This window comes from Oxyura jamaicensis, chromosome 8 (assembly GCF_011077185.1).
Source record: "Oxyura jamaicensis isolate SHBP4307 breed ruddy duck chromosome 8, BPBGC_Ojam_1.0, whole genome shotgun sequence".
Taxonomy (NCBI): Eukaryota; Metazoa; Chordata; class Aves; order Anseriformes; family Anatidae; genus Oxyura; species Oxyura jamaicensis.
This window is the reverse complement of record NC_048900.1, coordinates 15,729,971-15,741,491: the sequence shown is the minus strand read 5'-3', so window position 1 is coordinate 15,741,491 and position 11,521 is coordinate 15,729,971. Positions and strand designations below refer to the sequence as shown.

Below are 11,521 nucleotides of genomic sequence, written 5' to 3'. Positions count from 1 at the left end.
ATGGTTAGTAATTTAGTAAAACTTCTATGGTTAGTAATTTAGTAAAATCAAAGACCAATAAATGTAATGATGTATTTAAGGGGGAGAAATACCAATTCTATTTGCAGTTCGTCAGTCAGAACATGTCTTTAGACTGTGTGTAGGTTTACAGTTAGCAGTTTGGTTTCTAAGGCTCAGAGCATTTATGTATCTCAAACGTGTCAGGAGGGAAACCTGTTTTCAGCTCCTGGAAATGATTTTGCTAACCAGAAAAAGGTCTGCCTCTCTTTTATGATGCACAAGGTTTTAGGCAGTAATACCACACAGTTTTTTTTAATGTGTTTTGTAACTGCTGATCTCTGCCAAAACGGCAGTTCCTTTGTGAGTGCCGGTAACTTTAAGGAGAAGATGCGTTCAGAGCATTGGATGTAAAGCTCCTGTTGTATCACGCTGGCTACAGCCTAACGAAGAGGATTATACCAGTTGTCACGTTTTCTAACTTTAAAAAAAAAAAGGTGTATGTGGAAAACAGAGGTCTGATAGAGGTGATTTTTAGCTTTAGTGTTTTTTTTTTTTTTTTTTTTTCCTTCTGTAATTGCTCTTCCTAAGTCTCTAGCTAAAACCACTTTGTGCTTTCTCATTCTTTTCCATTATTTCAGCTGCTTGGAGCAGACAGGTCTGCAGTGCTTGGGTTTCAGTGCTTTATCCAAGCGTTCTTGTGGCAAAAGCAAAGAAAAATCACCTTCATTTTGTGACAGGAGCTCTTGCCAGTTGTCCCAAACTGCAGCGACATAACTTCTACCACAGTTAGCTAGTGCAAAGTTTAGGAAGAGGCTAGCCCAAGAGGAAAGCAGCAGCTACAGATATGTTACAGCAGTCACGGCATTGCTCCCTGCTCTCCATCCTGCCACCTTTCCCTGCAGGTGGCATGGCTGCGTATGCTGGGGCACGGCTGCACGAGGCGGGCATGACTTGTCCTCGCTTGGTGCTCAGCTCTGCCTGCTCTCCTGCTGAACAATTGCACGAGCAGCTGAGTGGAGGGGAATTTCTTGGCGATGAGCAAGACCGTGGTAAAAGGAGCCTAGAGATGCATGAGAGCCTGCAAGAAAAAAAAATCCATGCAGGAAGAAGGTGCTGCTGTTTTGTGGCTCACCTCCTGGGCAGGTAGCAATTGTGCCTTAAGAGTTAGGAGGGTCCTTTGATATCCGTCCGTTCCCATTAGCACAAATGACTAATGCTATTCTTTCGCCCACAATTGTTATAGTTGTTAAATGTCAAAGGTAGCAGTTGCAGGCCAAGCATTCAGGCAGTGACTCAGCCTAGGTAAGCACGGGAAACATGAAAGAGAATGGGGAGTCGGCAGCGAAGTGGAGCAGGGCAAGGTGAGGCTCTGACAGCTGCGGGTGTCGCTGCGCTGTGCCCCTTGGTGCTGCTGCGGCAAGTGGGGAAGGTTTGGAGGCCATGCTGCATGCAGGGAGCACAGCAAGACCCCAGCAGCTTGTGTCTGGTGGGGGAAGAGTATTGCACGTTTCTTTTCCCACTGGAAAATAAGTAAAGAAAGATCTGGAAGTTCCTTCTGCCCATTCCCTGAGGAACTGGAACTCTTACATTTCACAACCATGTGGAGCATCGGTGAGCTGAGTGCTGTGGGGAGACACTGGCCTCTCCTCAGGGATGCCCCCGTCAGGCCCCACGTCGGGCAGGTACACGGCTGGTAAGAGCTCGTGGGAGCAGAGCAGGGCTCTCCCTGTGGATCCCAGCACTGTGAGCTCCGTGCTGGGGTCTGTGATCACAAGAAATGTGAGCTAGAATAATCAAACCATCACACTGTCTATTCATCGCCTGTGGCACTGTCCTTTGGGGTTGCAAGGTGCAGGTCTGTACCAATTGGTATGCTACAAGTTAATGTAATAAATCTCAGGCATCTTTCTACCCCCTGCTGTGATCTTGTGTTCTGCTAAGCTGTTCTGTCAACAAAAGGGATTCAGGCTCCAAGTGATAATGTACATCCTGTCTCCTTCCCCACTCCATGTGTGCATACAAGCTGCCTGTTTTACTTCAGAAATGGCAAATTTGGGTCATGAGTTCAGCAGTTAAAGTGATAATTTTACCACATCCTGCTTGCACAGGAAGCTTTTTTTTTTAAAAAAAAAAAAAGATAAGTTGAATCCTCTAGATTTTGTCAAAACAAAAAGCAAAGTTAGCTATTTAAAGCTGCAGAGAGGTTTAGATTATCACCAGTTCACCACTTCTGTCTCTCAGTGCATACATTCACATTAAAACATTAAAGTGAAAGCCTTATAGCCTGTTCCTGTGGATATCTTAGGCTAATCAGCTCACCATCACCAGGCTGTGATGATAATCTAAAAAATATTTTCCTTTTAAAGTTAAAGACATTATTTTTCTTCATGGTTAGCTCTTTTGTTGTGGGTTATGATGGTGGTGGTAATTTTTTTTTTTTTTTTTGACTGCAGGAGGGTTACTTCTTCATTGACTGGGGGGAAAAAAAAGATTTTTATAAAGTACTGGTAAACAAGTCGTAGTGGTTTGTCACTGTAAAACATCCAAACACATTTAAAAAAATGAAAATAAAATTTGTGTGCCAAGTTTTCACATAGTAACTGCAAGACTTTCACTTGTGTGCTGGTACTTAAAGACAGGGAGACGATCCATCTGTTAATCAACATGGATGCTGAATTGCAAGGAGTGGGAGATGCTGACTGTTACTGTGTTAGACAAAAAGAAATGAGAGACCTTGCTCACAATGTAATGAGAGACCTAAAATGCACTGTGTAAGATGAGCAACGTGCAGAGCATCTAACAAACATTGTCTACTCTGTGTATAAATGCAAGGTAGTACCAAAAAAAAGTAATGCTGGATTTCACGTTTTCAAAGACTCGAGCAGTCGTTTTTACAGAATCGGATTTTGTGCAGTGGATCCAGTTGTTGCTGTTCATGTTGTTAACCCACATAAGCTGCGGCACCTGTCTTTTAGATATTTCAGTTGCACATAGCAGACCTTGGTGCTTGTACTGTGAGGTGGCAAAGCTACATAAATATCATCTGACCTGAAGTGAGGAGCCTTCCTTCAGTTTTGATGCTAAAATAATGTGCTGTTTCAGTACATATCCTTTGAGAGTAGTACCCTGTTGAATGGAGTGATGGACAACATGTGACATGCAACAAAACCTTATGAGAACTTAAACCTTTTGAAGATTTGCGTGTCATGGTGTGATTGTTTTTTAAATAGTAAAATAATCTGCTCACCAGTCAACAATATTGATTTTGGTTTTGTTTTCTTGTAGGAATGTTTACCCTTGCAGAAGTTGCATCGCTCAATGACATCCAGCCAACCTATCGTATCCTGAAACCATGGTGGGATGTGTTTATGGATTATCTAGCGGTTGTTATGTTAATGGTTGCCATTTTTGCTGGAACCATGCAGCTGACCAAAGACCAGGTGGTCTGCTTGCCAGTTTTGCAGTCAACTGTAAATTCCAAAGCACAACCCAGCACATCAGGGAAGGCTGACTTTACCACTGTTGAAACAACCACTGGTCAAGGAGAAGATGCGTCAATGAGAACGGTTTCCTTTGGAAGTGCCCCTACTGTAACACCAGATATACCTCTGAGCAGAGCTACCTCTTCTCAGTATCAACCCACTGAATCAGGTCAGGAGCTGAAGAAGGAGCAGAAGGATTCTTCAGGCCGTAAAACAAATTTGGATTTTCAGCAATATGTATTTATTAACCAGATGTGCTATCATTTGGCTCTTCCTTGGTATTCAAAGTATTTTCCCTATCTTGTTCTCATCCATACCATTATTTTAATAGTCAGTAGCAATTTTTGGTTCAAGTATCCCAAGACCTGCTCAAAAATTGAGCACTTTGTGTCTATATTGGGGAAGTGCTTTGAGTCCCCCTGGACTACAAAAGCACTGTCTGAAACAGCATGTGAGGACTCTGAGGAGAACAAACAGAGGTTAACTGGTGCCCAGTCCCTGCCCAAGTACGTTTCCACTAGCAGCGATGAAGGAAGCCCAAGTGCCAGCACTCCCATGATAACAAAGTCTGGCTTCAAGTTTTCAGCTGACAAGCCGATGATCGAGGTCCCCAGTGTCACTATTTTAGACAAGAAAGATGGAGAACAAGCGAAAGCGCTCTTTGAGAAAGTCCGTAAGTTCCGGGCGCACGTGGAGGACAGCGATCTGATTTACAAGCTCTATGTTGGCCAGACTATCATCAAGACTTTCAAGTTCATATTTATTCTCTGCTATACCGCGAACTTTGTCAACACCATTAGTTTTGAACACATCTGCAACCCCAAAGTGGAACACCTGATTGGCTACACACAGTTTGAATGTACACACAATATGGCTTACATGTTGAAGAAGCTGCTGATCAGCTATATTTCTCTCATTTGTGTCTATGGTTTTATCTGCCTCTATACACTCTTCTGGCTGTTCCGAATACCCTTAAAAGAATATTCTTTTGAAAAGGTCAGAGAAGAGAGTAGCTTCAGTGATATTCCTGATGTGAAAAACGATTTTGCATTTCTTTTGCATATGGTAGATCAGTACGACCAGCTGTATTCTAAGCGATTTGGTGTCTTTTTGTCAGAGGTAAGTGAGAACAAACTACGCGAAATCAGTTTAAACCACGAATGGACTTTTGAAAAGCTGCGGCAACATGTGTCCCGCAATGCCCAGGATAAGCAAGAGCTGCACCTTTTCATGCTGTCGGGGGTCCCCGATGCAGTCTTTGATCTGACAGATCTGGATGTGTTAAAACTGGAGCTGATTCCTGAAGCGAAAATCCCAGCAAAAATCTCCCAGATGACAAATCTTCAGGAGCTTCATCTGTGCCACTGCCCTGCAAAGGTCGAGCAGACGGCCTTCAGCTTCCTCCGGGACCACTTGAGATGCCTTTATGTGAAGTTCACAGATGTCGCAGAAATTCCTGCGTGGGTGTATTTGCTCAAAAACCTCCGTGAATTGTACTTGATAGGCAACTTGAACTCTGAAAACAATAAAATGATAGGGCTTGAGTCTCTCAGAGAATTGAGACACCTTAAAATTCTCCATGTGAAGAGCAATTTGACCAAAATTCCCCCCAATATCACAGATGTGGCACCACATCTAACAAAACTAGTAATTCATAACGATGGCACTAAGCTCGTGGTACTGAATAGCCTTAAGAAAATGATGAATGTTGCAGAGTTGGAACTGCAGAACTGTGAACTGGAAAGAATTCCTCATGCCATCTTCAGCCTCTCTAACTTACAGGAACTGGATTTAAAGTCAAACAGCATACGCACAATTGAAGAAATCATCAGTTTCCAGCACTTAAAAAGATTGACTTGTTTAAAACTGTGGCACAATAAAATAGTTAACATTCCTTCCTCCATTACCCACGTAAAGAACTTGGAGTCTCTTTACCTCTCCAATAACAAACTCGAATCCTTACCAGCCGCAGTGTTCAGTTTACAGAAACTTAGGTGTTTAGATGTAAGCTACAACTCAATTACAGTGATTCCGGTGGAAATAGGTTTGCTTCAAAATCTGCAGCATTTTCACATCACGGGAAACAAAGTCGATGTTTTGCCAAAACAGTTATTTAAATGTGTTAAGTTGAGGACTTTGAGTCTGGGACAAAACTGTATTACCTCAATCCCAGATAAAGTTGGTCAACTCTTGCAGCTGACTCATCTGGAACTGAAGGGAAACTGCTTAGACCGTCTGCCAGCCACACTGGGGCAGTGTCAGCTTCTCAGGAAAAGCGGGCTTGTCGTGGAAGATCACCTCTTTGACACTTTGCCCTCGGAAGTTAAAGAGGTATTGAACCAAGACACAAGCATTCCCTTTGCTAATGGGATTTAAGCTGAGGTGAAATGCTCGAGTAGCTGACTTCCAAACAGCAAATGTTGAAAAGTATGGCTGTTGTGAGACCATGCATTTTTAGAACGCAGAATTCCTTGGAAGGCAGGACTACTAGCAGGATTGTAAGAGATGTAACCGAGTGTTCAATGTTTGCAGTGTTTTAAAAGATTATTTCCAATTTTTTTGAGAGGATAAAGAACCTTAATAATCTCAATTCTTTTTTCCTTAAATTGTTTGTAACTTGGATGCTGCCGCTTTTGAATGTTTACAAATTTGCTTGCCTGCTTAAAGTAAATGATTAAATTGATGACCTTTTCTTACTATGCAAGTTATTCTTTAAGGTCTGGATTGATCTTAGTGCATTACAGGAGGAAAAACAAAGATAAATGTTGTATACGGTATGGTTCTTGCAGCACTTGAAACACGTTGGTGTGTGGTGTTAGTGTCAGCCATTTGCAGCAAACGAAACTGTTTTGGCTGTGCTTCAGGCTGCAGCAGAACCACCATCTTCCTGTACTAAGGTATGTGGTTTGCATGAGGCCAGGTGTTTGCCCTCATTCTTCATCCTTAAGGCCTCATGGTTTTGGATGTGACTTGTTCTGTAATCCAGTGTGACTCCTTCAGAGCTGTGAGGCCTTGTCCCATCCCCACAGCTGATCTCCCCCAGCTTCCATAACACTCCTCTGTCCCAAGCAGCAATGGGTGGTAGAAGGGAGACTAGTGCCACTGGGCTTTCAGGTTGGGGATAGTTTTGACACTTGAACAGTTCTGCATGGTGGCTTTGGGAGTCATTAAACAGCAGGTGACTTTACTGCTCATGTTTCACTCCTCTTCAGAGTTTTCATCGGGGAAATTCAAGACATTTTACAAGAGTTGGTGATTGTTTTGTTTCACAGCCCTTGCTTAGAAACTGGGCTGTGTGCTCTATTTTCTAGACTAATGACAGAGACTAAGACTTAGAATTTACCCAAACATGATTTAGCTTCATCACCTGTTGCAGCCTATCTTCCACTTTAACTATAGGACCACCCTTCTCCCCCAGCCCCAGTAATTTGATGTTTTTGAACACTTACGCACTGTTAGAAAACCCTAAATGTGTGCCAGATAAGTCATCAAATAAAGAAAAAAGCAGACAGCAGTGAGCGTGGGATTTTTTTTGTTTGTTTGTTTTTCGTGGTCTTTTTTTTAACTGAGTTTGCATTGCCAAAGCCATTAGAGAAATACAATCCATTAAATCTGCAAAATCATCAGTTGTAAATCTCGGCCATTTACATTCCATGTGTGCAGAAAAGAAGTACTATGCTGGGAGATGATTACGCGATTACTCATAGTTTAAACACAATTCCCTATTGTAGTGTGGTCAGGACCGAACTAGCCTGTCATTCAAGAGACCGTTCTCACACAGAAATCCTCATGCACAGTGATTTCTACTGTAACTTAACCAGAGCTGCCCTGACTTACACCACTATTAGCGCGGGGATAGTTTGGGCCTAGGGGCACTGAGCAGTCAGAAGCATTTTAAAAACTGCTCTTACGAATCTTGCACACTTTATTGTCAGTCATTTACTATTAGTCATGCTGGGATGACTGTTCTTGGCTGTAGGTAGCAGTCTCTGAATACATACCTGCACCATATGTCTGTGTATCAGAAGACCAGTTTATGATCAGTGGTTTTCCCACTTCTTTTGGGGATATAGTCTGTTTGCTCCTTGCCAGCAGGTACTAAACTTGGGATGCTGACAGTTCTGCAACACCAAGTCACAGGTTTGGCAGAGTACTCGCAGTTACTGATCTTTCCTCCACTGAGAAATTTTTGTGCTAATTCTCAGATTATTTTTTTAAGTAGGAGTTGTTAAGGCTGCAGTGAATTTTTCTGTTTTTAAGAAACTCATGTTTATTTTTTGCACATAGATCACTTTAAAATTGCTGGACTATTGACTCTTCGAAAAACTGTGGAATATAATATTGGTGTATGCCTTGTATTTGCTGTTGGCTGTTATTTCAGCTTCCTAGAAATTTTGTGTAGGAGGGAGGAAGAGTTGGAGGATGACAAAGTCATTAATATTTAGAAAAATAGTTCTATTTTTCGTATTTTCTTATTTTAACAGCAGTGTCACACAGTGCGGCCACAGATTGATCCTACTTTTTAAGGCTTTCTTTGTTTCTGATGCTCCTACTGTCCCTACTGATGTTCAAAAATAAGCCCATGTTCTCTTAATATGAGTATGGTATAAATAATTAAGATCACTGTTTGACTAGTTATTAGCCAATTGTACTTCTTTAGACAACTTCCTCCAAAATATGTACATTTTAAAATTAATTTCAGGCTTGTGATGCTTACTCAGCATAAACTCCATTCTTGTTTTTAGGAGTTTTCTCAGAGTGGGGAGGAACTATCCATCTTCCCCAGGTCACCTCCCTCCCCAGTCCTTCCTCCTCTTTGTGACTGTTTATAATGTTCCTGTTTCCTGCGTGTCCACTGACACAGTCTTGCTTTAAGGTCTTTGAAGTTCATCTCTTTTCCATGTAAGGCATGTGAAACATATTTTGCATTTCTATTTGATTTAATAAATAAGATGTTTATATCTTCCTCTTATCTATTTTTTTTTTAATGGGGAAAAATGTGTTTGCATAGTAAAGTCTCTGATTTCAAGTGTCTTATGCTGAACTTGCTCTTTGGTGCCGGTAGATTTAAAGAGGAGGAGGTATGAGGAGCTGCTCCTAGAAAATCCTGTGGGTATGGTTTCTAACTAGAGCACCGTGTTTCAGAATAGATGGGATTCTTTTTTCATCTACATAATCTAAATGTTCTCCCACCATTTTTACTTGACTAGTGGAGTTTTGCACAGTATCTGCACAGCCCTGGAAGAAAAATGGTTGTTCCTTTAAATGAGGGGAAGTAGGAGATGCCCACGCTGTTTGCCTCTGCTGCTGCAACGTATTTCTGTGAAGATCCTTGGGTTTTCCAATAAGTTGTCCATTTGTAAGATGCTTCCTGTGATACAAAATGAGCTATTGCTTTTCTGAGCAGGCATTAAGTCTCTAAGTGTACAGGAGGATGCTGACACTAATGAAAGGCTTTCTACTGCAAAATAAATGGCTTTGCAGTCCTGAGCTGCTTTCTTGTAGCAAGGGGGGACGCCCAGACACTGTAGGTTATGTCTCATCAGGGGCAGTCCACTCTTCCCACCCACCCCTGCTCCACCCCAAGTATCACTTACTGCATATTTTAATCTTAAAGAAATAGCTGTTTTTCGAATGGGGTTCCATCTGCTCAAAAATGAATGGCGTTAATGGTTGCTTGAAGGCAACGGGTTGGACTGACTTTCCTTTACTTGAAGTCAAACAAGTGAGGAGCTCCTACAGGTATAGCATTGACCATCATCCTGTTCTCTTGTAGGATTTCAAATTTCAAAAAAGACAGGGAGTTGTGTGCATGAAGATGACAATCCCGAGTAAATCTGTAGCATGTTGTTAACATGCAAAAATTAGGCTTCTGTCAGGTGTGGATTGTGAACCTGCGTGGATGCTAATAGTGAGAAAGAGCCTTGAATTTGCTGAGGCATTCCAGTGTGGATGGCAGAGCCCGTTGGGTGCAGTGGCAGTGAGCTGAGGGTGGCTTCTCAGGGCTGCTGTCGCTCTGTGGGATGGGATTACTGCCCGTGTAACAGCTGGCATTGAAGATAACGCAGAGAATGGCACGGCTGTTCGGTCCTCATTGAGGAGGGAAGCTAAAGCCAGAAGAGCGCACCCATGACTTGGGGCCTACTTCTGGTTTTGCCCTGACCTTCACCTCAACTGGGAGAATGGACATCAAAAAGATTCACATTTCCTGTCTATAAACCGGGGCTTCTCTAACAAATGTAAAATACATGAATAATTGAGAGAAGCACAAGTGCTGTATTAATGAGCCCCAGTTTTGTTACAGGTGTAATGCAAAAAGTTGCATTCTCCAGTGACAGCAAGTCCATCGGCAACCACGCTGGCTTATGGCTGCTCTGCCTCCTTGTAGGCTGAAGGTTGACATTAGTGTGCTTCAGAGCCTGGCTGGTCTGTTCCTTCAGAACTAAATCTTGTGGAGGCACCTAAATAAAATGGTTATCAGGGTGTTTTTCTTTCTCTCTCTCTCTCTTTTTATTTTGTTTTTTAGGAACATGCTAAAAGGTGGTCCTTAAGGTTACCAGACTTGAAAGAATTGAGAAAAAATCTTTAGTGTTTTTAAGCTTGGCATTGACCCCTTTTCTACCATGGTGAATTGTTAAAATTGTGGCATGGACTACCATGTAGTTAGTTCCCAGGGTACCATGAATGACTGGTGAATTTATCAGAAGCATTCCCAGTCATTCCCAGTTCAGGCTGTCCACTTGTGCTTGTACAGTGTGTTCAGCACTTAAACTAAAGGCAGCGAGCACTAATGTTGCAAAACCCTGAGGGCTTATGCTGTGACCAATTTCCCAGGACAGCAAGTCATTCCTCATGCTGTTAAAGGGAGGGAAAGCTGTGTTACTGAGTACAGCTGTTTCTGTAGCAGAGATGAGGCTCTAGAATTAAGCTCAGAAACAGATTTTCCAGGCTGATTACAAACATGCACCCATTCCACGATAAAAGTCATGGGAGATGTTGCTTCTGGCAGAGAGATGATGAAAACCGCTCCTGTGATTCAGCCAGGCATGGGTGCAGAAGTGGCAGCTCTGTAACTGTACACATCCACACAATGCAGCTGAAGTGGGGGGGTCGCTAAAACCACAGGCACTGGAGTTGGGCCAGGCTGCATCTCTCCCTTCCCTGAAGAGAACAGCCCCTAAGCTCTTTTACAATTGCTAGAGCCAGGACCTTTGTTCTGTCTTGCCTCCAACATCACGTTGCCCCTTGATGCTGGAGGTAATGTAGGGTTATTGGTTTAATAATGACTGTTTGGGAAGAATGCCATCTTCTAAATTAACACCACAGTCTCTTGCAGGAAGCCTTCCAGCACAGAGCAGGTCTGTTCCCATGAAGTGAACATGTTGTGCCCATAAACAACAGAATCGTGGATTGGGATTGGGTTGCATAGACCATTAGGAATAAATGTGTGAACATGTTGCTGTTCTGGTAACCAGTTCTGGGTAGTTCTGCTGTTTCAGGTGGTTTTTAGAAGTGGATTTTCCCTAACACCCTCCTGCCGTGTCTCTGGAGCCAAGATTGCAGGCATGGGGCAGACTGGCTGGTTGGTTGCAGGCAATGCTGCTGGAGCTGCCCGAGCTGGGCTGGGAGAGGGTTGGGGTGCCACAGCCACTGCCAGCGGGGCTCCTCGGTGCTGCTGGACTTACCTCGCTCCTCCCAGCACGTCATTTCTAGGAGATGCCATGTGGGATTGTGCCCCCAGCTACAACATAAAGGGAATGCTGTTGAATGCAACGTGCTGCCAAGCAATGCATTTGCTTTGGAAGATAGGGATCATGATAACAGCAGGAAATGCACAGTAAGAAAAAAAAGGGGGGGGTGGGAGGGGGCATCAACAGTCCTTATGGAGTATCCACACACACAGAGCATGAAATTTCAGAAGTTCTGGAAGGACTGCACAAAATCCTGCCTGCTGCTCGTGCCTAAAGGCAAGCTCAGTCACTGGACAGCCTGAGATTCTGGTTTTCATTTTATCTGGGTTTTTACATTTCTCTCCCCTC

The 11,521-nt window shown here is 43.1% G+C and overlaps 1 protein-coding gene across 2 annotated transcripts in view; it reads left to right on the top strand.

The window, feature by feature from the left end:
- Nucleotides 1-8,448, top strand: part of LRRC8D (leucine rich repeat containing 8 VRAC subunit D) — a 51,011-nt gene extending 42,563 nt beyond the window's left edge. For both annotated transcript variants that reach the window (XM_035333931.1, XM_035333933.1), the window contains one exon: nucleotides 3,286-8,448. In XM_035333931.1, the coding sequence (XP_035189822.1) occupies nucleotides 3,288-5,858 (2,571 nt within the window). In that variant the 5' untranslated portion in view covers nucleotides 3,286-3,287 and the 3' untranslated portion in view covers nucleotides 5,859-8,448. The remainder of the gene's footprint in view (nucleotides 1-3,285) is intronic.
- The last annotated feature ends 3,073 nt before the right edge of the window (nucleotides 8,449-11,521 follow it).